At 51.0% G+C, this 24,980-nt stretch overlaps 4 protein-coding genes across 4 annotated transcripts; 1 reads left to right on the top strand and 3 right to left on the bottom strand.

The window, feature by feature from the left end:
- Positions 1–712: 712 nt before the first annotated feature.
- LOC311155006 (proto-oncogene Mas-like) lies at positions 713–4,328 on the top strand (the record flags this gene model as incomplete). Its single annotated transcript, XM_084207889.1, has 2 exons — positions 713–794; positions 3,356–4,328. Exon 2 carries the CDS (start codon positions 3,372–3,374, stop codon positions 4,326–4,328), a length of 957 nt encoding a protein of 318 aa, XP_084064015.1. The 5' UTR covers positions 713–794; positions 3,356–3,371.
- A 1,966-nt stretch (positions 4,329–6,294) lies between these two features.
- On the bottom strand, positions 6,295–20,638 carry LOC311155526 (uncharacterized protein; the record flags this gene model as incomplete). The annotated part of the gene is made up of 3 exons (XM_084208749.1): positions 6,295–6,403; positions 6,531–6,645; positions 19,837–20,638. 3 exons carry the CDS (start codon positions 20,636–20,638, stop codon positions 6,295–6,297), a joined length of 1,026 nt encoding a protein of 341 aa, XP_084064875.1.
- On the bottom strand, positions 10,601–14,571 carry LOC311155185 (mas-related G-protein coupled receptor member B4-like; the record flags this gene model as incomplete). Its single annotated transcript, XM_084208116.1, is given in 2 exon segments — positions 10,601–14,301; positions 14,303–14,571. Coding segments are annotated over 2 exon segments (888 nt in total). The 3' UTR covers positions 10,601–13,682.
- Positions 20,639–23,138: 2,500 nt separating the features above from the next.
- On the bottom strand, positions 23,139–24,128 carry LOC311155525 (mas-related G-protein coupled receptor member H-like; the record flags this gene model as incomplete). The annotated part of the gene is made up of 1 exon (XM_084208748.1): positions 23,139–24,128. The coding sequence occupies one exon, from the start codon at positions 24,126–24,128 to the stop codon at positions 23,139–23,141; it is 990 nt and encodes a 329-aa protein (XP_084064874.1).
- Between the last annotated feature and the right edge of the window lie 852 nt (positions 24,129–24,980).

The following is a 24,980-nucleotide window of genomic DNA, read 5'->3' as shown; positions in this document are numbered from 1 at the left end:
TTGTGAAACTGGAAGTGAAAGGCATGGGGCTGGAGGGATTTTGTGAAATCTGAAGCGGCTGCGGTGCTGAAGGACTGTGCTGAAAGCCTGTGGGGTGTGAAGGTGCACTGAAAGAGCTCCTGACCCCAGAACTCCATGCTGAGGGCAGCACAAGCAGGATTTGGGCATCTGGAACTGCTGAGGTGGAAAGTTTGGGTGCAAGGTTGGATGAAGCAGTAGAGGTCCAATAAGGTGCTGATCTGTGCTGGGAGAGGCTGTGGGTCAGAGGAGGACCCACTGTTGTGGTGGGTGTGTGACAACTGGGCAGGGACAGGAGGTAATGAGAAGTGCTGAGGGAGGTGGTGAAACTTCCAGCAAAGATGTTATGGGAGAGAACCTGAAATTTCTCTACCCGAGCAGCACTAAAACCTCATCTTCAGGGGCTGTGAAACCAGAGCATCTCAGGGCCTCAAGTAGGACACAACACCAGTGCAAAGTCTGTGTGGACAGTTCTTGCAAGAATGGCTGAAGAAGGCAGAAGTAGTAAAAAAAAATAATGTTTCCGTGACACTGCAAAGAGGGGAGAGGGAAGTGGTTCAAATCTGAGTGATCATACCCACACAAGGGAGGTATTTCCCCCATGAGTGATTGGCTGCCTGGAGGGTCATGCTGAAAAGACCATGGCTTTTTAAACAGTGGCTGCCCAGCCCAGCACTGCAGGATGACACAAGGACTCCAGCTGCACCCCATGTCACACCATCCAGGGGACAACATTGCCGGGCACAGGCGCTGAAACTCTCAGGAACGCAAAAAAGGTGAGAAATTCTGAGGTGGGTCTTTGACGTTGCACTCTGATGGTTTGTCAGGCTTTGGGGGAGGGAGAAGGAACAAAAACAATGGAGGAAAAAAGATCAAAAATTTACTTCCTTTGCTGGACAGAAATTTGCTGTAGGTCAGGAATTAAGGATAATAATTTTCAATATAAGAAAAGCTTCATTCCAGGGACTCTTGTCCCTGTACAATTGCTCTTGAACTGCTCTAAATGCACCTCTGTAATATAAAAAGACATTACTCAGAGACCTGGCATTACAAGAGCAGAACCTTCTGTCCATAGTCTGAGACACCTTTGTGGGGTCAGGGTCGTTCTGCCTCAGGAACTACGGGCAGGATTTGCAGGCAAATCACATGGAGGATGGTTAATCTCAAGGGAGAAAAAGACCACCTGGACTCAGGCTGCTGCTGTTTGAGGAGAGTTTTCACTTATTAGTTACATAAGGAAGTGGGATCACGTCTTGAATGTCTTGGAAAAAGGAATTCAGTCTTTCTAAGGGACTATGATAAATAAATGAGAATAATGAGTGACTTTTGCAGTGTTCTTCTCCACAGTCTACAGAACTAAGAGAAGGATTTCATCACTTCTATTACAGCAAAAGGCAAAACTACTGATGTTTTGTCATTTACCTGTTGCAGCCATTTCTGTTCCTGGCAGTCTTTATGCACATACAGCACCTTCCAGTGCCTAAAGGTGCTCCAAGAAAGCTGGAGAAGGACTTTGGAGAAGGGCCTGGAGTGACAGGACAAGGGGGAATTGTTTTAAACTGGAAGACCGTGGATTTGAATTAGATCTTGGGAGAAAATTCTTCTCTGTGAGGGTGATGAGGCACAGGTTGCCAGAGGAGCTGGGCAAGTGTCCAAGGCCAGGTTGGCAGGGATTTGGAGCAACCTGGATTCTGGAAGGTGTCCCTGGCTGTGGCAGGAGGTTGGAAGAAGATGAGCTTTAAGATCCCTCCCAACCCAAACCATTCCATGATTCTGTGACATGATCAATGGCACAAAGCCATTTAACACTGGGAATTATCACCTGTCGTTCCTTGAACCCCAGTGGAGAGAAATGCACCTGTGGAGGCTGCAGTGGGCTGAGACAGAGCTTAGGTGAAACTCAAATGTTCACACTCTCTTCAGATCGAGTGGAAATTTGGTTGCACAGAAGCCAGGAAACCACTTAACCACCGGGCCTTCCTCTGTTCTCGCAGCAGAAAAACTGCACAGAACTTGAGGCTGTTTCTGCTAATTTCTGCAAAAATGTGATCATTTGTGGCCACCCCTGGAGCAGGCTGTTCATATGGAAGTACTCAAGGTGCTATAAGAGCTGAGGATGGGATCATACAGCTCTGCAGTGCCAGAAGTTCCCTGGTTTCAATCAACCCTAAAGGAAATCATAGAATCCTCAAATAATTTGGGCTGAAAGGGACCTTAAAGCCCATCCAGTCCCACCCCTGCCATGGGCCAGGACACCTTCCACTAGCCCAGGTTGCTCCAAGCCTCATCCAACCTGGCCTTGAAATTCCCTGTACCACACCCTTCTTTTACCTCTGTCCATGGGGTCAGCGTGCCTGGGGTGCTGGGATGGAACAGCAGTGATTCAGTCTGTCACGTTCTGGGTACTTTTGGAAGTCTGTCTCCATGTGTGCTGCTGCACCACAAAGAGAGAACAGAGGATTCATGCTGGCTACATGGTTCAGTGATTCACATCTTCCCACAAAACCCCATTTTTTGTTCCTATCCTCTTTTTAACTTCTCTGCCTTCCATGTCCAAATTGGTTGGGAGACAGCAGAAGAGCCACTGTATTTGTTCTCATCAGACCATAAAAAAGGTGTTAAACCCATTTTTTCACCCCCAAGATTCTCAATCAGATCTTAGTACCACGGGGAAGGAAACAGTGACTTAACTCATGGAGTGGTGTGGAAAAGCTATCAGAGCCACAACTCCCATGTCCTGTGAGGACAAGATAATCTGTGGTTTCTTACATGTGGTTCTTGCAGTTTCTGAGGGAGAAGCTGAGGGCTTTGCCAGACCAAAATGTTTATTTGTTATTGTACATGAGACCCAGGAGAACCACATCAAATGGCACTTCATTAAAACAGAAATTACTCATCAATATAAAAAACTACCAGTTGTTCTCAGGGACTCACAGAATTCCAGAGTGATTTGGGCTGGAAGGGACCTTAAAGATCATGCAGTTCCAATCCCCTCCAATGGGCAGGGACACCTTCCACTATCACTATTTGCTCCAGAAACTGGTGGCTTTGGACACCTCCACAGATGGGGCAGCCACAGTTTGTATAGGCAACCTGTGCCAGAGCTTCACTACCCTCCCAGGGAAGAATTCATTCCCAATATCCCATCTAAACCCACACTCTGTCAGTGTAAAGCCTTTATGCTTTGTCCTGTTACTCCAGGCTCTTGGTCCCTTCCTAATCAAATTATTTTGAGATTCCATGAAGTCAAGTTCTAGCTACAAAGCCTTGGAACAAACCAAGGAACCCCTCTAGAAAAGTCACCCTGGGTTACCATCTCTTCCCTCTCTGCTCCCAGGTCCGAATCACCCATTATGAGACCCTCAACCACACCGATCATCCTTCCAACCACAGCCATCCATGCTTCTGGTACCAACCAGAGCGGGGCTGTGGGACAACCTGAGCCATCCTACACCGTCCTCAAGTTCATGGAGAGCTTCTGCCTGCTGAGTGCTGCCTGTGGGATGGTGGGGAACGGCCTGGTCCTGTGGTACCTGGGCTTCCGCATCCGCAGGAACCACTTCACCGTCTACATCCTGAACCTGGCGGCCGCCGACTTCGGGTACCTGCTGTGCATCGCCGTGGAGACCGTGCAGTACCTGATGCAGTTCAACGTGGGGGTGCAGTTTGGGATATTCCTCTTCCTGGATCTCTTCATGTATGGCACAGGCCTCTACCTGCTGACGGCCATCAGCATTGAGCGCTGCCTGTCCGTGCTGTCCCCCATCTGGTGCCGGACACACCGCCCGAAGCACCTGTCTGCCGTGGTGTCCGGCCTGCTCTGGGCCCTGTCCCTGCTCCTGAACACTCTGGGATATGTTCTGTGCACCGTTCGCCCCTCTCCCAGGGCCTGCCAGCGCCTGCTCATTGCCATTGGAGCCTTGGATTTCCTCGTCTGCGCGCCCCTCATGCTGCTCTTCAGCCTCACCCTCTTCCTGCGGGTCAAGTGCAGCTCCCAGCCCTTCCAAACGGGCCGGCTCTTCACCGTCATCATGCTCACCATCCTCCTCTTCCTCATTTTTGCCGTGCCCCTCAGTGTCCTCATCCTCTTGGACTTCCTGGGCCTCAAGTTCCTGTATTCCCCAGAGATTGGCTTTGTGCTGTCCTGCGTCAACAGCACCCTCAACCCCGTCATTTACTTCCTGGTGGGAAGCTACAGGGATCGGAAATTCAGGCTCACCCTCAGGCTGGCATTCCAGAGGGCCTTCCAAGACTCAGTGGATGACAGAGACGAGCGGGAAACGCGGGACACGATAACCATGTCCTCCTAAAATCCTGCCTGGAATTTCTTGGCAGAACTGAAGAACTCTGAGGTACTGGGGAAGGTTCATCTCACCTGACCCTCAGTACCCTCTTTGTAGATATTTTAGGTCATTATTTTAAGTCCCCATTATTTTAAGACCCCCTTTGGGTCATTATTTTAAGTGCCCCATATGGCACATAAGCTCCTGGACCACAAAATTTTCCTAACCTGTATTTAGGACACATTAAAATTTCCTGTTTCTTTCCAGTGATTACTAAAAAATATTCATTTGATAGGGCTGAAATGTCTTACTGTCTGAATTTCATCAAAGAAATCCTGCTCAGGATAAATCCTTGTCATTCATAAACTCATAAAGTCTGTGTTGCTTTTCACTCACATCTCTGAAAATGAGGTCAGTACCAACAATCCTGTTGGAAGCAGACATTAAACTCCTGAAGGAGAATCTATCTATCCCTCTTAACTTAGAATTCCCATCCCATGTCAGAGCACACACGCAGCCTTTTGTGCCTCACAGGGCCATTGTGGGCTTCCTAATGTGACCATTTCAAGGACTGAAAAGATTCACATCCACCAAGTCTGTTTCTTCTCTGAATCAGGGATGTTTCCACACCACAGAGCAGAAGAGGGCTCCAACTCCTTCCAACTTGCTTTAAAAATTTATTCACTGAGTTTCATCCTCGCTTGTCTTGTAGTTCAAAGAAATATGTGACTGGAGATTAGTGTTTTATATTATTATATTGTTGCATGTTATTTTCATTGCTTCCAGCCCTTGGCAGAGTCTCTGCATTTATCTACAGCATGCATTGGGTTGTAATTTTTTCCTTTAAAAGGGCACATCAGAATCCATGGCTTTTAAATCTCCTTTACCAATAAAAATAAACCAAACGGTAGTGGGAAAAATACAAGAAACAGAACAAGGTAAATAAATACCATGATTTTCAACAAATTATTCTCTAAACCAAATCATTTGAGGGGCAAACCGGGATTATTTTTGCTATCAGACTACTTAACATTTATTCTTTTAACCAAAATTATTAGAAAAAGTCAATGTGGGTAATTTTCTTTGGAAAACGTCACAAATTCCCGTTCAAAATGTTCTCTTTTTGATATCTCAAATGTTTTTATCATTGGGACAAAAAAAAAATTTTTTTGTATTGTTAAAAAGACCTGAATTCTCTTTTTTGTTGGGTTTTTTCCCCTCAAAGGGATAAAAATTGTATTTAAAGTTGTTGTTATCCGATTTATCAGCTGATAAAAACACTCAGAATGTAAACTCAGATAAATATTTTCTTTAATTTAAGGCACAGGAAGAAACTTCCAGTCAGTGTCTACTGAAAAAGCCAAGTTTATTTTATAACAGCTAATTCCAGATGGTTTTTGGTATAACACTGCTGTGCTTAGGTGAATAACTTTTCCTCCAACGATTCCAGAGGAAGCAGGACCAGCCCCTGTGTGACTGACCCAAATATTTATGGGGATTTAGCACACCAGGGACATAATTCTTCATCTGTCCTGTCCAAGCAAATCCTTTGTCATTCTCAATCTTTATTTTTTACTTTCTCCCATACTTTCTTATCTTTTCTGTTTCTCTCCCATTCATTCTCTTGCTTAGTTTCTTTTTGTTTGTTGTATTTTTTTTCCTTTTTTTTCTCTCTCTCTCCCTTTCTCCCTTTCCCGTTTCTTTCCCTTTCTCTCTTTTTCCGCTCCCTTTTCCCCAAATTGTAATTTTCACCCATCTCTTACGCCCTTACACCCCAAATCCCACCATCACCAAGCCAACACCCATTGCCCCACCCATTTTTGCAGACTTTTTTTCATCAACAGAGTTTATTCCTTATGGATGGGGCAGCCAGGGCAGTTCCATGGGGAATAAACAGAGCTGGGGAACTGGACCAAGCCTGGCTACGATGCTTGGAGTGCCCTTGTCTCCATACTTCAGGCTGTCTCTGAGGTGCCACGTGTCCAGAAGTGCCTCACAGAGCTGTCACCTCCACCACAGTGTCCCCAGGGCCGTGGCTCCCCTCGTCACTCCCGGCTTTCTCCTCAAACACCCTCCGCAGAGCGACTCTGACAGAGTCAGGCCTGGAAAGGGGCTGGGGTGCACCAGCACAGGGAGGGGGACAATTTAAATATTTATTTATCAGGAGACTTAAGGAGTCCCTCAGCCATTGTCCTAGGGTCCCTCAGCAGTGTAGCGAGGGGAATGAACACTCCTGTTTCCATGGCAGGATCATTACTATGGGCAGTGTTTTCCTCTGGCTCCTCAAAGACCCTCTGGAGGGAGAGCCGTACAGACCCCACGGAACAGGGCCTCCAGCTCCTCCCTGCCAAGAAGTAGATGAAGGGATTGATGCTGCTGTGGATGTAGGCGAGCAGGAAAGCCACCTGAGAGGGCACAGTGGTGTAGCCGAGCTGCTGCAGCAAATTCCAGAGACTGAGGGGCAGAGTGAAGAGCCCAGTGAGGCAGATAACAATGTCGAGCCTCTTGGGTTGCTGCTGATGGGAGCTGCACTTGTTCTTAATGAATGGCATTGTGCTGGAAATGAGCATGAACAGAATGCAGAGGAGGAGGTTGAAGGCGTGCATGGAGATGAGAGCAACCCGGCAGTGCTCAGGTGTCTTGAACACACACAGAGAATTTGTTGTGGTAATGACAGTGATGACAGTGATGGTGAATGCCCAGAGCAGCGCACACACCACCCATGACAGGTGCTGGGGACCCTGGCAGCAGTGCCAGAGCGGGCAGTGGGTGGACCTGCACCTCCTAATTCTGATGAATGTCAGTGTGTACAGCCACATGCTGTATGACACCAGGGATACCTGGAAGAGGAACCACACATACCACAAGGGCATGATGATAGAGCAGGACACATTCTCCAGCAGGAAGAGAAATGTGGAGGGGACCAGAAAGAGGAGGAAGAGGAAGTCAAAGAAAGTCAGGATGAGGATGTAATGTGTGGTTCTGTTCCCAGATGAAGAGCGGGCTCCAAGAAGCCCAGCCCCGTTCCCGGCCAGCCCACAGAGGCAAATGAGCAGAGACACACTGTGTATGGCCATGGTGGTGACATCTGTCTCACACAGATTGTCTCCCTCTGTGGGTGAGGGAGTAGATGGGGACACGGTGGTCACCTCCATGGATGGATGCTGGGCAGGCAGTGGGATGTGGCCCTGGCTGTGGTCAGAGTGGATGGGCAGTCAGTGCTTGGAGAATCCAGGGATGGACCATGTGGCTCCTCAGCAGCTCCCTGCAGTGGGAAGGATTCAGTGGGGAGGAGTGAGATGTGCAGGGGACGAGGGCAGTAGAAATTGTGGGGTGGGACTGTTGTGCTGTTCACCAGGAGATGCAGAATGGAATCCCAGGGCAGAGGAGGGGGGAGCTGGGGAGGGCACTGGGGTCACTGGGAGAGGGTGGCAGGAACAGAGCAGCTGCTGGAGGAGAGGAAGGTGGGGTAGGAAGGAAGGAAAACATTGCACTGACCTGTTCCCTGTGGGGCAGCAGCAGGCAAAGGGGTCTGTGCAGATCAGCGGCGCTCCCTGGTACCTCTTGCTCCTTTGGGATCTGTGTCCTAAAGTGGCTCCTGCCAGGTCAGGGACATGAAGGAGAAAGTGCCCAGATCACCAGGAGCTCCCCACTCCCATCCTGCTGGCTCTTCTCTGTGCCCTGTCCTGGGGTTGTTTCCCAAGGCTCGGTGGAGTCACAAGGGAGTCAGAAATTGCAGCTTTGGCTACATAGAATTTCACTTCCTTAGAATGGGCTTGACTTTTTTTTCTGCCATAGAGGAAGTAGATTGACATGCAGATTTCTTTGAATGGCTCCTCCTTTCCTCCTGATTATAAACACTCTTCCAAATGGGACATTCTCCAAATGCTTTCCCTATCTCAGCAGCTTTCTACCATTCCTCATTTATCTGCCCTGAGGGGTCATTGTCCCTCCAGCAGCTGGGAGCTGCTGGTGGCACTGGAGTGCTGGCAGTGCTGGAAGTGCTCACAGCACTCTGCAAGCATCTGGGTGCATTTCAGAAACAGCTCCCATTCTGGGAAGAGGTTCAGGATCATTGCAAAAACTTTCCCGGGCCCCAAGAAAGTAACCTGAGCTGAGAATTCCCATTTCTGTCATTCCAATGCAAGCTCACACAGCCTAAGGAAAGGACAGCACTCAGTTGCTTGCAGCCAGGTCATCAGTAATTAGAGCCCACCCTAATTACTGCCAATCCCCCTGATGATGCAATGAAAGCTATCAGGGACCAAGTTTCGGGATGCTGTGATCCTCTTCCCATTAGAGCTCATTAGAGCTCATCCTCATCCTCCTTCTCCTCAGACATGGAATCTCTTGTGTTTTTTTTCACCTGACCCCAGCCCTCTGGGCAACCTGTGCCAGGGCCTCACCACCCTCACAGGGAAGGATTTCTTCCCAATATCCAATCTCACCCCACCCTCTGTCAGTGGGAAGCCATTAGCCCTTGTCCTGTCACTCCATGCCCTCATCCAAAGTCCCTCTCCAACTCTTCTGGAGCCCCATCAGCTCCTGGATTATCGCCAGCTGTGGGTTTCTATACAAATCACAAACGGGACGGGACTGCTGTGGAACGTGCCTCGAGCTGTTTTATTTTTCAGCATCAGTCTCATTGCACAGTTCGGACAATGGGAAGATGCCAGCAGCTCACATCCCAGGCAGCAGGCCAAGAACTTAATGTTACAACTTACTTTATAAGCTTTTTGACCAATCTCACAAATCAGAAGCACATTGACAGTGGTTCTATCCAGCCGCTATAAGCACACGTACCTTTGGTTAAAACAATGCCTGCTTATTTGAAATACAATTCCTGCTTGTAAGCCTTAAAACACAACACACAGCTCCATTATTAGGCCCCAAACTTCCTAAGATCTTGCTAGATAAACTTTTCTACAGCTTGAGGAATAATTCTAGACAAGCGTTAATACACAGACCATTGTTCTATTTGTCCTTGCTTTTCTAATTTTTAAATATTTTTTCCACTGACCTACTTCATGTCTACTGCTTGGCTCCAATCACAGTTCTGTTGTCTCCCAGGCCTGCCTTTTGCAGCTATACCGAAACCATCTGATTTTGTGGATTCCCACAGTGGATCATGAAGATTTTGCCTTTGAGAGGATTGGGCTGGTGAGGGAATGTGAGATTCCATAGCTGGGGACACAAACACGGTGTCACAGGGAAGAGAGGTGACAGTTCTGGTCCCAGGACCAGCAGTTTCCAGGAGGAGCATCCCAGATCCCTGAGGCACATGTCAGGCTGGGAAGGAATCATCTCACCTCACCTTTCTAGGAATTATTTGGAATTCACTGTAGGCTGCTGTCTGACTCACAAGGGAGTGTAGAAGTTGACTCAGAGGAAACCTGCAACTTTCTAAAGTTTAAGCCAAGAGAGCAGCACTGATTTGCCTCTTCTCAGAAGAGATGACATTGCTGAAATCCCAAATTATCCCTGTGCTGTGTGCCTGTGCTCCAGCTCATGCACAGAATTTATTATTGCATGAATCCTCTTGGAAACTGTGCTTTGAGGGTGAAGTACCACTGAAATTGTGGTATAGAAGTGGCTAAACTAGATTAGAACCAGAAATCAAAGTATACCAGCACATTTGTAGTGCAGGGTCCTAAGGATCCAGCCCAGGAAAGAGAGGGGGCAAGTTCATGCAGTACAAAAGACAAGATTTTGGGATTGGAGTTGCTTTAAACATGAAGGAAGAGGCTGAGATGGAGACCAAGTGCCTTGGCCACAGGTGTGGTTGCTGAGGCTCTCTCCTGTTGCTCATTTGCTGGGCAGAGTGCAGAGCAGATGAGGAGCAGAGCCCTGCTCCCGTGGCAGGCTCTGGAGCAGCTGCCTGTGTGTGAGAGCCCTGGAGAACACGAGGCAGCACGGAGAGCAGGGGCTGTGGCAGGAGCTGGGACAGAGCCCGCGCCGGGCGCTGCTGGGGCTCAGCCGCCCTTGGGCTGCGCTCCCCTTTCCCAAGGGACCATTGCAGGGAGCCTCCTGAAGATCCCGGCCAGGGACAGCAGCTGGAGGGTGGAGGTGAGGGGAGTGCACTGCGGGGAAGTTCTCCAGGCTGCCAGAGGAAACAAGGTCAGACTCTTCTCTTCTACCTTAATCGGTTCCTCCTCATGTCGTTATAGAGCACGACACAGTACAAAATACCGCAATTCCATCAGAAGGGGGCAAGAGAGAGATTTATTACAGCAATATTGCTTTTATACTTTTTCAAGATATTTACATTCATCCAACATACACATTCAGTGCCCATTGGTTATAAGAGAGAAACAAAGTTCCCAGTAGGTAATCAGGGAGCCAGGTCACTCTGTGAGCCAGCTTGAGTCCCTATCTCTAACTTCCTCTCCTTCATCACGTTTCCATGGTGAGAAACTTGGTGCCTTCCTCAGGAGAGATATGGGGCTTCCCCTTATCTTCAGGAGGCCTTTGCTTGCTCACAAGAACAGCACAGAATGTCTTTCCTACTCCCTCATTGGGTGGAACCTGGGTATGGATTGTGGGGGCAGAACTGAGGTCTGTAGGGAATTAAAAGCCATAAATAGTGTGGGAAAAGGGAGGGAATATTGAAATGGGTGTCCTGCTGATGGCATCCAGCAGCTCAGTGATATCAGCTGACACCTGAGCGTCCAGCTCAGATCCATCCCAAAGCCATTTGCTCTCTGATATCTCCATGGGCAATTCCTTCCTTCTCCAATTGTTTTCCTGCTCCAGCTCTGTCCTGCCCACAGCCAGGAAGGAGGTATCTCCTGGCTTTTGTGCCAGGCACAGCAGGCCAGGCTCCCACATCCTACTTGCCCTCTGTCCTGTCCCTCAGCCCTCCCTGTGCTGCTCCACATGGAAGCTGTGGCTGGGAAAAGATGGGAAAAGCCACGTTTGGGGGACAGCAGCGCTGCTCTGGTGTCTCTGTTGGTCACCCCTCCAGCTGTGTGAGGGGAGCAGAAGCAGCAGAGGTGTCACCAGGAGCACTTTGTGCCCTGCCACGGAGGGAGCCAGCCCTGCCTGCTGGAGCCAGCCCGGTGGGAAGGCATCCAAGGGGAGCTGGAATGAGGAGAGCCAGGACAGCTGGAGCCAGTGTGCCAACAGGCAGTGGAGCAAAGTGCCTGTCACGCTGCTGCTGCTGCTGTGCCTGGGTGGGATGGTGGGAATGGGGCTGTGCTCTGGCTCCTCGGCCAGCAGCAGTGCCCACCCTCTGATTTACTTCCTGCTGGGAGCTGTCCAAAGGAATTCACTCCCTCTGGTAGTGCTGCCTTCCAGAGGGCTTTTGGGGATGTGCCAGAGCCAGGGAATAGGGACAAGACAGTGGAGTCATCATGGAAGAGAGGCATCATAAAATAGAGGCATAAAATATCCAGAGTAGGAAGGGACCCACAAGGATCATGGAGTTGAGCTCCTGGCCCTGCACAGCCATCCCAACAATCCCAGCCTGTGCCTGAGAGCATTGTCCAAATGCTCCTTGAGCTCTGCCAGGCTGGTGCTGTGTGCAGCAGGGGAACTCCTGCCTGGGGTGGATGCTGAAGGATGTGAGGAATCCTCATGGAATGGTTTGGGTTGGAAGTAACTGTAGAGATCATATCATTCCATCTCTCCTTCTGCCATGGGCAAGGATATCCAGTAAAACTGTTGCTTTGAAATCTTTGGTCTTTTGAACGGAAGCTCAGGTGGGCAGTGGCCTGGGTGTCACAGGAGACACGGAAGGTGCTGGGAAGTAGAAAAAGTACATGGGAGGATCATGATCCTCCTGCACTTGCCATGAGAGAAACCCCTTGGCTGAATTGTCCTTCCCTGGACAAGCGGTTGCACCATGGAATGGTCCTGCTCTCCACTGGGCAGGAAAACAGGGAACAGGGAGGGAAAAACCCTCTCAGATGTTAAAGTCAATTCTCTCATGTGTGTCTCAAAGCCTGAATCACCTCCCATGGCTTTCACTCTCACTTCCCTTTCCAGAAGCAGTGGCATGTTGCTTTCCCCTGGATTTAAGGCAATGGGAAAAGGAGGGACAACTTCCCCCTGAGCAAGAGCTCTGGCTGCTGCCCAGGTCTCTCCCAGGAGGAATGAGGAGCTTTTGGCACTGCCAACATCATCCCAAGCCTTGCAGGCACGTGCCTTAGGAAGGGCTCTGGTATGAGACAGGTACCTGCCCTGCTCACAGACCAGCCAGAGGCTTTAGAATGGGATAAAAGAAGGAAATGAGCCATTTTGGACACTGTTCAACAGAGACAGGCTCTGCAGTGAAGCCTGGATATTGTTTCTTCAATAAATTCAGAGGCAGGAACTACCGCAGTGAAAACAAAGAAGAACCATGAATCCAAATCTGACTGAGGGGTGGTTCCAGAATGACAGAGATCAGGACAGGCTGGGCTGTGGCTGAAGCTGCTGTGCAGAGTGGCTGTGCAGCTCCTCCTGAGGGTGGCCAGGTTCAGGATGGAGGTGGTCCAGGGCTTCCTTGGACACTGATGCTGGGGAACCAGAGGATGGATGGCCCCATTGTGCAGAAGAGCAGCACAACCCCCTCATCTCTGTGCAATTAAATGGTCCAAGCATCTGGTGATGGGAATTTCCATATTCCATGTGCTTTCTGCTACAGGCACAGGAGTTCAGTGGAGTTCCCTTTTGACTCTGCAGTTTACTCTGAAGGATTTAATTCTGGAATTGAGGAATGTGACAAATTCCCACTGAAAGGATAAGGGAATGTTGCTGTCCCTCCCCAGCTCTGCAGCCCTACCTGGTGTCCCTTCCCATCAGCTGGGAATGCAGGGCTGGCTCTGCTGGACAGAAGGGGAAGGATGCTCCCTGTGATCCCAATCCCTCTCCTGCCATTGGGAGGCACCAGCCCTTCAGAGATTTGGGAAATCACTGCCAGCCCCTGCTGGGTGTGTCCCCAGGGATGAGGGTGTCCCATTCTTTGCAGGCAAGAGCTCCCTGAAAAACACCATGGAACTCATCTGCTGAGGCAAAGGAGATGGAGTTCATTCCCTGGGGCTGAGGCCATGAGGGCCATTCCATGGGGAATAGAGCTGGGGAACAGCACTGAGCCCAGCTGCACTGCTTGGAGCCATGTGGATGCAGGAGGGAGGAGGAAAGCCATGCTCCAGTGTGCTCCCTGCAGAGCATCCCATAAAAATGACCCAAGGCAATGCCCCTGCTCCCTTCTTCTGCAGGAGTACACAACCACGGCGAGGGTGATCCCATGGATATTCACTCATCAGGTATTCCTGATTAATATCAAGGAAACTCTCAGCCTCTCTCTGAGGTCCTTCAGCAGAGCAGTGAAAGCCATCAAGAGGCTCACATCCCCGTGTTCCTGAGGGACTCATTGCTGTGGGCTGTTTGTTCTTTCTGCTACTCAAAGACCCTCTGGAGGGAGAGCTGGAGGCTCCTCACTGTACAGTGCCTCCAGTCCCTCACCGTGGAAAAGGCCCTCCAGGATCTCCCTGCCAAGAAGTAGATGAAGGGTTTGATGCTGCTGTTGGTACAGGTGAGCAGGGAAACAGTCTGGGAGGGCACGTTGATGTAGCCGAGCTGCTGCAGGAAATGGCAGAAGCTGAGGAGGAGAGTTAAGAGGGCAGTGAGGTGGATAACCCTGTCGCGCCTCTGGGGTTGCTGCTGCTGGGAGCCCCACTTGCCCTTAATGAAGTCAATCGTGCCAGAAATGGCCACGGGTGCAGCCAAGAGGACCAGGATGAGGGTGTACATGGAGAAGAGAGGTGCATGACAGTGCTCCTGCTCTTGGGAGTGGCACAGGAATATCACTGAGGGAATGACAGTGAAGAGAGCAAAGAAGGCCCAGGACTGGACACTCCCCATCACCAACCACATTCGCTCAGAAAGGTCCCAGCGGCAGCGCTGGAAGATCTTGTACAGACAGAGCACAGTGCCAGCAGGCCTGAGCCAGAACAGCCCCCAGAGGAAGGAGACAACTGAGAGCTGGAAAAGAAAACGCAGGTACAGCACGGGCATGAGGAGAGCAGGACACTTCCTCCAGCAGGAAGAAGAGGGCGTAGGGGACTGTGAGAAGAAGGAAGAGGAAGTCGGCGACTGCCAGGTCAAAGATGCCAGAGTTATAGGTCTTCAGGCTGAGGAGGCAGAGCACAGCCCAGTTCCCAGCCAGCCCAGAGAGGCAGATGAGCAGTGTCACACTGTGTATGGCCATACTGGTGACATCTGTCTCACACAGATCATCTCCCTCAGTGGCTGAGGCAGGAGATGGGGACACGGTGGTCACCTCCATGGATGGATGCTGGGCAGGCAGTGGGATGTGGCCCCGACTCTGGTCAGAGTGGATGGGCAGTCAGTGCTTGGAGAATCCAGGGATGGACCATGTGGCTCCTCAGCAGCTCCCTGAAGTGGGAAGGATTCTGTGGAGAGAAGTGAGATGTGCAGGGGAGGAGGGCAGTGGGAATTGTGGGGTGGGAGAGGGAGGTGGGAGGGCTGGGCTGTTCTGACACAGGGCACAGAACGAGGGAGCTGGGGAGGGCACTGGGGTCACTGGAGAGGGTGGCAGGAACAGAGCAGCTGCGGGAGGAGAGGAAGGTGGGGTAGGGAGGAAGGAAAACATTGCACTGACCTGTTCCCTGTGGGGCAGCAGCAGGCAAAGGGGTCTGTGCAGATCAGCGGCGCTCCCTGGTACCTCTTGCTCCTTTGGGATCCATGTCCTAAAGCGGCTCCTGCCAGGTCAGGGTCATGAAGGAGAAAGTGCCCAGGTCACCAGGAGCTCCCCACTCCCGTCCTGCTGTCTCTTCTCTGTGTGTCCTGTTCTGGTGTTGCTCCCCAAGGCTCACTGGACTCACAGGGGAGTTGGAAATTGCGGCTTTGGGTATGTCAGAACGTCACTTCCTCAGAGTTTTTTCATATTGGGGTTTTTTTTGCTCCAGAGGAAGTGGCTTTGGTGAAAAGCTCCAATTGAAATATTTTGCAAATGGCTTCTCATTTCCCCCTGATGAGAAACATTTCTTCCCTGTAGAATGTCTAATTTTCCGACTGCCTTCCCTCTCCTGAGAGACTTGTACCATTCCTTGTTTCTCTTCCCTCAGGGGTCATTGTCCCTCCAGCAGCAGAGGGATGATGATGGTGCTTCCAGCACTGGAATGCTGACAGTGCTGGAAGTGCTGGTGAGTCAGCTGGGTGCTTGCCAGAAGTAACTCCAATTCTGGGAAGAGCTCTGGAATCATTAACAAAGCCTCCCCTGGGCCCAAGGAATCTGAGCTGAGCTGGTCCCTATCCTATCCTATCCTATCCTATCCTATCCTATCCTATCCTATCCTATCCTATCCTATCCTATTTTATCCTATCCTATCCCCATCTCTGCACCCCATTCCCACCCCGCTCTCCATCCCCACCCCATCCTATCACATCCCACAACTTTCCCAGATGGAGCCGCTCCCCCACTCTGAGCGTGGCCTGTCAGGCTCTGCTCTCCTCTGGGACTGCCGGGATCCAGACTCCCTCCAACCCCCTCTGACCCTCTCCTGACCCCTCAGCCTGCTCTGACACCCCAGAACACACCCAGGGCTGACTTTTTCCCCCTGACAGTTCCAGTGCTACCCCACTCCACCAGGATCCCTGGCAGTGTCCCTGTTCCTCCTGGCCCTAGGGTTCCAGGACCCAGGATGGAGGAGGAAAGCCCAGCTCCAGTGTGCTCCTCTGGAGAAGACAGGATGATAAACGTGGCTGGAGCCAGTGCAGAAACAGATTTGGAGGCCTGCAGTGGCTTTAGGGAAAGCTTTGTAACAAGAAGGAAGAGCACGTGGCCAAAGGAAAAGTTCAAGGCAAGGTCACCTTTAATATCTCAGCACTCAGTGAACACAAACACTGAGGTTACCCCAGCTTTCAGTTTTGTAATCCAGGCTCTCTGAAAATGGTTGCTTCCAAATCCCTCTGTATGTTCCAAGTTGGTTTCCCCCTAAGTTATATCCACCCCTGATGTAAACCACCCCCGTTACTCCTCCCCTAAGGTTATCCCATTGTTGGCTGTTTGTACCCACCCACTGGTTTTGGCCTGCTTATAAACCCCTCAAGGGCTGCTCTCTCCATCTTTTGCTTCCAAAGCTCTGGATTAAAGGACTATTGGGAGACCAGGCAGAGAGCATCCTTTGACTCTTTTACTTTTCCCCCTGATGCTGGCAAAGTAAATCCCACTGTAGAGCCGCAGCTCTGAGGTTCAGCTCCTGGTGAATTCATCCTGGAGCTGTTCCATACACCTTGGTGTGGCTGTGGGTGTCCTGAAAGAGCAAGCCAAAGACTCCAGGGGCTGGCATCACCTGGCACCCAACGTGGGGCACCATTTGTAGCATCCTGCATTGCTACTAGCACAGTCCAGGGTAAAGAAGCAAACAGGGCCTTGGCATGGTATGCACAGATGTTTAATTCTGCTGCATGGTGAGATGTTCAGAGCTCCCCCCACCCACACACATGGAGGGTCCAGGTTTTACTCTCTCGGGGCCTGGGGGGCTGACCCTGCTCTCGGGGCAGTACAGAGATCAGGGCCAGTCAGGGAAAAAGGAGGGATGGCTCAGCCAAACCACTGCCCCCTGCCCGCCGTGGCTGCTCTGAAAGCCCCGCGCTGGCAGCGCCCTGGGCACCATCTGAGACACACCCGGGAGGGGCCCGAGCTCCAGCACGGCCGCCAGCGCCGGGAGCGGGACAAACATTGCACGGCAGCACACCAGCACCAGCACCACGTCCAGCACCTGCAACACCAACACAAACCTGCTGGCAAAGGTGCAAAAGCCCTTGCCATGAACGTTTTGGGGACAGTGAAATGGTTCAACGTAAAAAGCATATCTGGTTTCATAACCCGAAATGATAACAACGAAGATGTGTTTGTTCATCAGACTGCTGTAAAGAAGAATAACCCCAGGAAATAGCTCCACAGTCCAGGAGATGGAGAAATTGTGGAATTTAATATAATACAAGGAAGAAAAGGCCCCCAAGCAGCTGATCTGACAGGACCTGGTGAGTTCCAGTGGAAGGCAGTTAACATGCACCAGACTGCAAACCTGCCAGATATTTTCCGTGCCATAGTCCTCCACACACCTCCCAAGGAAATAGAGCCCAAAACCAACAGCCATCAAGCCCCAGCCACAGCCTAAAAGCAAGAAGAACACAGAACACCAATGAGGTGTCCTGCATGCAAAAGCCCAAGTCAATAATGAAAGAGCCTTCCAGTCCAATCTGTCCCACTTCTTCTAATACCCTTCCCCAATTTCTGTGGCCTCCCTGTCCCCCTCCCACTTTCCCCTTTTTCTTTCCATTGTCCTATTATCCCTGTTTTATTTTCCCACAAATTCCAACCACCTTTTCCCCCTTTCCATGGCCTCCCTTCACTAATCCCTTTCCCCAGAGTTCCTTTGCAATACCAGAGGGAGGGTAATTGGCAGGGAAAGAAAGGAAAATTTACCCTAAAGTAACCATCTTTTTCTTAAAAGTTAATGACTTCTCTTTGGGGTTTCCAGCAGACACACCAGCACCTACACTACCTCGTACAGAGCCAATTACAGCCAACAACACTGCCACATGTAGCAGAGAACCAGTCCCTGCTGAAGGAATCTTCTCCTGACTCAGTTTCCTGATAAACCGTACTAAGAAAACCCTGCATCCCTCCTGCCAGCACTAAGACACTCCAGGAAATCTTTTGGGACATTGGGAACTCAGAATTGTTTGCATTTTGAAAATTGTCTTATGTGGGCATTTGATTGTTTCCGTCATTTAGTGTTAATTCAGTTAATCCTTCAGAGAAGCTTTCTTAATAATATAAAAACGGGGAGTTGTGGGGACCCTGGGGAGAATCCCCTGAATTATGGAGACACAAGAAGCTTTCCTCAAAGCTGTTACACCCCATTGGCTCCTTCTGCTCTTCCTGTGTCTGGAAATGAGTTCTACAAAAGTGTGACATTTATGTATTAGATAAGAAACACACTTTAATGAGTGTATGGTTATGATGGATAAACCCCTGTTGTAAAGTCTCATCACACACAGATCAGGGAGAGATCCTTCTGTGCAGGTAAAGAATTCCTGCTTCCTAATGTTTCCCATGGTCTTTGAAAGTTTATGTCAGCGGATTAAATGTCAAGATACAGTCGGGATGTACAGGGCAGAGGAGTGGGGAGCTGGGGAGGCCACTGGGGTCACCGGGAGAGGGTGGCAGGAGCAGAGCAGCTGCTGGAGGAGAGGAAGGTGGGGTAGGGAGGAAGGAAAACATTGCACTGACCTGTTCCCTGTGGGGCAGCAGCAGGCAAAGGGGTCTGTGCAGATCAGCGGCGCTCCCTGGTACCTCTTGCTCCTTTGGGATCCGTGTCCTAAAGCGGCTCCTGCCAGGTCAGGGACCTGAAGGAGAAAGTGCCCAGGTCACCAGGAGCTCCCCAGTCCCGTCCTGCTGGCTCCTCCCTGTGCCCTGTCCTGGGGTTGTTTTGCAAGGATCGGTGCAGTCATTGGACAGTCGGAAATGGTTTTACATCTTTGCCTTCCACAGAGTTCCACAGCCTCGGGGTTGTTGATCTTGATTTTCTTCATTTTCCCTACGAATCAAGTGGTCTTTTTCTTTGTTGTGAGAAACGACGCCTCACATTTTAATATTTTTAGAAATTTATTAAACCATAACAAGAGACAAAGTAAATGAACAGCGATCGGTGTTTACTCGCAGCCGGAGGGACGGCCAGAGGCACACCGTCCAAAATAGTAACAGCTTTGTACCCTCTCGGTAATCCACCCCCGGTAATCCATCCCCCACTTTCGGACCCGTTCCGCTTTTCCAGCACAGCTCCGCCTCCGTCCCGCCTTCCCGGGGCTTGTGCAGCGCTTCGGGCTGTGCTGCCCGCAGTGGGCAGAGATCAGCAGTACAAAGTACTCGTGTTATAAAAACTCCAAAGCTTAAAAGAAACTTCCAAAAAGAGACAGAAGGGGAAGGATGCTGCCTGTGATCCAAACCCCTCTCCTGCCATTGGGAGGCACCAGCCCCACAGGGATTTGGGAAATAACCCTCGCCCCGTGCTGGGTGTGTCCCCAGCGACTGGGATGTCCCATTCTTTGCAGGCAAGAGCTCCCTGAAAACACCATGGAACTCATCTGCTGAGCCAAAGGAGATGGAGTTCATTCCCTGGGGCTGAGGCCATGAGGGCCATTCCATGGGGAATAGAGCTGGGGAACAGCACTGAGCCCAGCTGCACTGCTTGGAGCCATGTGGATGCAGGAGGGAGGAGGAAAGCCATGCTCCAGTGTGCTCCCTGCAGAGCATCCCACAAAAATCACCCAAGGCAATGCCCCTGCTCCCTTCTCCTGCAGGAATACAGCACCATGGGGAGGGCGATCCTGCGGATATTGATTAATGAGCCGAGTCAAGGAAACCTTCTGCCAGTTTCCTGGGGTCCTTCAGCAGAGCAGGAAGGTATCAACAGGCTGGGGACTTCATTTCTGTGCGCAGTTTTTTCTTTCTGCTCCTCAAAGACACTGTTGAGTGTGAGCCGGAGGGACTCCAAAGAGCAGGGCCTTTTGCACCTGCCTGCCAAGAAGTAGATGAAGGGTTTGATGCTGCTGTGGATGCAAGTGAGCAGGAAAACAACCTGGGAGGACACAACAATGTAACCGAGCTGCTGCAGGAAATTGCAGAGGATGAGCAGGAGAGTGAAGAGCACAATGAGGATGATAACGATGTCGCGCCTCTTGGCTTGCTGCTGCTGGGAGCCACACTTGGTCTTAATGAGGAGGATTGTGCGGGAAATGACCACGGGTGCAACAAAGAAGAGCAGGATGATGGTGTACATGGAGATGAGAGCTGCCCGGCAGTGCTTCTGCTCTTGTGACGGGCACAGGAATGTCGCTGCAGGAATGACAGTGAAAAGAGCGAAAAAGACCCAGTATTTGGCTCTCCACACCACCCATGTCAGGCGCTCGGGAAGTTGGCAGCAGCAGCAGAGCTTGCAGAGTGAGGCCACGTCCTTTCCTAAGCTGTGGGCTGTCAGCCGGAACAGCCCCCAGTAGTAGGAGACCACTGAGAGCTGGAAAAGGAAACGCAGGTACAGCATAGGCATGACAGGAGAGCAGGACATGTCCTCCACCAGGAAGAGGAGGGCAGAGGGGACTGTGAGGAAAAGGAAGAGGAAGTCAGCAAGAGCCAGGTCAAAGATGCCATAGTTGCCACTTTTCAGGCTGAGGAGGCAGAGCACAGCCCCGTTCCCAGCCAGCCCACAGAGGCAGATGAGCAGTGTCACACTGTGTATGGCCACATCGGTGACATCGACCTCACACAGATCATCTCCTTCAGTGGGTGAGATGGCAGGGGGGAACACAGTGGTCACCTCCATGGATGGACGCTGGGCAGGCAGTGGGATGTGGCCCTGGCTGTGGTCAGAGTGGATGGGCAGTCAGTGCTTGGAGAATCCAGGGATGGACCATGTGGCTCCTCAGCAGCTCCCTGCAGTAGGAAGGATTCACTGGGTAGAAGTGAAGAGGAGGAAGGTGGTGGAAATTTTGGGGTGGGAGAGTGAAATGGAAGGATTGGGATATTCAGTACAAGATGCAGTGGGGAAGAACAGGACAGAGGAGGGGGACCAGGGTGAGGCACTGCAGTCACCGGGAGAGGGTGGCAGGAGCAGAGCAGCTGCTGGAGGAGAGGAAGGTGGGGTAGGGAGGAAGGAAAACATTGCACTGACCTGTTCCCTGTGGGGCAGCAGCAGGCAAAGGGGTCTGTGCAGATCAGCGGCGCTCCCTGGTACCTCTTGCTCCTTTGGGATCCACGTCCTAAAGCGGCTCCTGGCAGGTCAGGGACATGAAGGAGAAAGTGCCCAGGTCACCAGGAGCTCCCCACTCCTATCTTGCCAGCTTATCTCTGTTTCCTCTCCCAGTGCTGCTTGCAAGGCTTGGTGGGGTCATAGGGCAGTTTGAAGTTGTTTGCAACTTTGCCTACATCAGAGCACCACTCCCACAGAGTTATCTTGATTTTTTTTTCCTTTGGCACAAAGAAATTGGCTTTTGTCAAAAGCTGGCAATGAAATATTTTACAAATGGCTCTTCATTTCCTTCTGATTAGAAATACTCCTTCTCTTCAGAATGTCCCATTTTCCAACTACTTTCCCTCTCTCAGCAGGTTTCTACAACTCCTTGTTTCTCTTCCTTGAGGGATCAATGTCCCTGCAGCAGCAGAGTGATACAGGTGACACTGGTGGCACTGGAATGCTGGCAATGCTGGCAGTGCTTGCAGTGCTGTTGAAGCTGGCTGCTTCTCAGAAGCAGCTCCCATTCTGGAAAAAGTTCTGACATCTTTCCCAAAACCTAGGCCCGAAGCACCACAACTGAGACAAGAGTTCCCATTTTTGTCATCCTACTGCAGGCTTGCAGAGCCCAAAGGAAGGACAGCACTCAGTTGCTTGCAGCCAGGTCATCAGCACTTAGAGCCCACCCTTAATACTGCCAATCCCTTTAATGATGCAATGAAAGCTATCAGGGACCGGGTTGTGGGGTGCTGTGATCCCCTTTCCAGCCCCTCATTAGAGCTCATCCTCCTTCTCCTCAGACATGGGAGCTCTTGTGTTTGTTTTTACCTGACCCCACCCCTCTGGGCAACCTGTGCCAGGGCCTCACCACCCTCACAGGGAAGGATTTCTTCCCAATATCCAATCTGACCCCACCCTCTGTCAGTGGGAAGCCATTCCCCCTTGTCCTGTCATTCCATGCCCTTGGCCAAAGTCCCTCTCCAACTCTCCTGGAGCTCTGCCAGCTCCTGGATCATGAAGTGTTTGCCCGTGAAAGGATTGGGCTGGTGAAGGAATGTGAGATTCCATAGCTGGGGACACAAATGAAGTGTCAGCAGGAAGAGAGGTGATGACAGTTCTGGTCCCAGGGCCAGCAGTTTCCAGCAGGAGCATCCCGGATCCCTGAGGCACATGTCAGGCTGGGAAGGAATCATCTCACCTCACCTTTCTAGGAATTCCTTGCAACTCACTGCAGGCTGCTGTCTGACTCCCAATGGATTTTAGAAGATGACTCAGATGAAACCTGCAACTTTCTAAGGATTAACGCCAAGAGAGCAGCATTGATTTGCCTCTTCTCAGAAGAGATGACATTGCTGAAATCCTAAATCATCCCTCTGCTGTGTGCCAGTGCTGTAGTTCACACAGAGAATTTATTATTGCATGAATCCTCTTGGAAACTGTGTGGTGAATGTCCAGTGCCACTGAAATTGGGGTATATAAGTGGCAAAATTAGATTTGAAATAGAAATCATAGGTTTTGTCCTGCAGAGTCCTAAAATTCCATCTGGGCAATACAAGGTGGTGATTTGAGCCTATTCAAAGACAAGATTTCAGGATTAGGGTTGCTAAGAGGAACCTGACACAGAGGCAGACTGCTTTTTCTAGAAGGAATGAGGAGCTCTTGGAACTGTCAATAGATGGCTCATTCCAGACATTGCACGCACCAGCCTTTGGAAGAACTCTGGTGTGAGACAGGTACCTGCCCTTCTCCAGGGAATCCAGCTTTAGAATGGGAAAACCTGAGGAAATGAGCCACTTTCTGACGCTGTTTCTGAGGTACAAGCTCTGCAGCACATCCCTGATGTTGTTTATTCAAGAAAATCTGGGGCATGAGTTTCCACATTTAAAAGAAACAAAAAGAAAAATTCCAAATCTGATTTTGGGGTAGTAACAAAATTAAAAAGATCCATTCATCAGAGTTTCTTCCTTGGGGACAAGACAATGAGGGTCATTCCACGGGGAATACAGGAACAGGACTGAGCTCAGAGCCATATGCTCCCTTCTGGCTGTCTCTGAAGTGCCACATCTCCCAGTGCCACATGTCCAGAAGTGCCTCACAGAGCTGTCACCTCCACCACAGTGTCCCCAGGGCCGTGACTTCCCTCGTCACTCCCAGCTTTCTCCTCAAACACCCTCCGCAGAGCGACTCTGACGGAGCGCTGGAAGCGGCGCCGCCGGCAGCTCCCCACCAGCACGTAAATCACCGGGTTGAGGGAGCAGTTCAGCAGTGCCAGAAACAAAGAGGGGTTGTCTGGGAATAAATCACCGGAAGCAGGGAGATTGAGGAAAACCTCCACGCAGAAAGGGATGCCAAAGGCAAAGAACAGCAGCACGTTGAGCAGGATGGCCACAAAGAGCTTCCCTGGCTGTCGCCTCCGGGAGCCACAGCGCAGCTTGAGGAACAGGAGCAGGTTGGAAACCAACATCATGAGGGAAAAAACCACGGAAATGGCCAGGGCTACACCTGCAAGGACGGTCTCAGAGTCCTCACTGTAGGTGGAGGTGAGGTAGAGGGAGGAAACAAAAGCCCCGGCGAGGGCCCAGGGGGCCCCGCTGACGATGCCCGAGAGGTGCCGGGGGCGCTGGCAGCGGTACCAGATGGGGCAGAGCACGGAGACGCAGCGCTCCACGCTCAGGGCTGCCAGCAGCCCCAGGCTGCTCAGGTCAAACACGTGGCACGGGAACCCAAGGACAAACACAAAATGCCGATAGTGTTGAATAAAAGGAAGCAAAGATGTGCAAAATGCTGCTATGGACAGAAAAGCCAACAGAAGCAGGAGAAACAGGAGGAGCAGGGAGAAGTCAGCAACAGCCAGATTTAGGATGTAGACAGTGAAAGGGCTCTGCTTTGTGTGGAAGCCCAGGAACCACAAGACCACCCCATTCCCTGCCAGCCCACAGAGGGAAATCCCCAGGCACACCCCTGCAAAGGCAATCAGGCTGTAGGGAATGCTGGAGCATTCAGATCTGATATATTCCTCCCAGTCCAGAGATCCATAAAGCGTATTGTTCAGGGTGAGGTTTGTTGTGCTGTTCTCCTCCATGGTGAATGATCCTGCTCCCAGCAGCTGCCTTCTCCCTTTCCCACAACCTCCTAGGGAGAGATGGGGAACCAGAGGGAGATAAGGGACATCAGCATTCCCAGCGTTTCCCAACTGTCCACACAGCCCCACGCCAGCCTCAAGAAGAACCCCCACCCCTGCAGTGCCCAGGACAGGCTCCCAGCCCTCCAGCCCTGACCCTAGACAGGAATCTCCCACCAGGCCATCCCTGGACTCCTACCTCCAGTAGGAACAGCACTGACACAGCAGCACCAGGAGAAAGGATTTGGGGATGGCTGCTGGAACCACTGGCTGTGCTTCAGCCTCGTGCCTCGTGTTTGGGTGCAGCCCTTGGCCCAGAGATCACATCCCATGGTCAGAACTCCCCTCACAATCTCCCCACATCAGTGACAGCTTCCCCTCACATGTCCCAGGGACACAGATCTTACCAGGAGGGAGGTGGCCATGTCATTGCCTTCCTCTCCTCTCCTCAGTTCTTTATGAGAAGCTGCTGCTCTGTTATGATCCCATTAATGCAGGCACTCAGACTTTTGAATTTTAAACATCATTTATTGGATCTAACATAATGAAAATAAGAGGACAGCACAGATATTATTATGTCCCTTCGGTTCCGGGGAATCCTGGGTCAAAACCCTCCTCTGCTGAGAGCAGATCCTGTCCATGGAAGGGGTACTCCACTATGATCTGTTCAGCTATTAGTGGGTTTTCTGAACCCCTCAGAAATTCCAGACCTCATTAGATGCCAACAGAGCCCCTGAGCAGCAGCCATGGGGATGAGCACTATCCTTGTGTCCAGCTGCTGTGGGAAATCACCAGTGCCCAGACATGGGACTG

The sequence above is a fragment of the Fringilla coelebs genome (genome assembly GCF_963513975.1).
Source record: "Fringilla coelebs genome assembly, chromosome: 6".
NCBI classification, from domain to species: Eukaryota; Metazoa; Chordata; class Aves; order Passeriformes; family Fringillidae; genus Fringilla; species Fringilla coelebs.
Note: the sequence above shows the minus strand (reverse complement) of the source record. Positions and strands in the feature narration are given on the sequence as shown.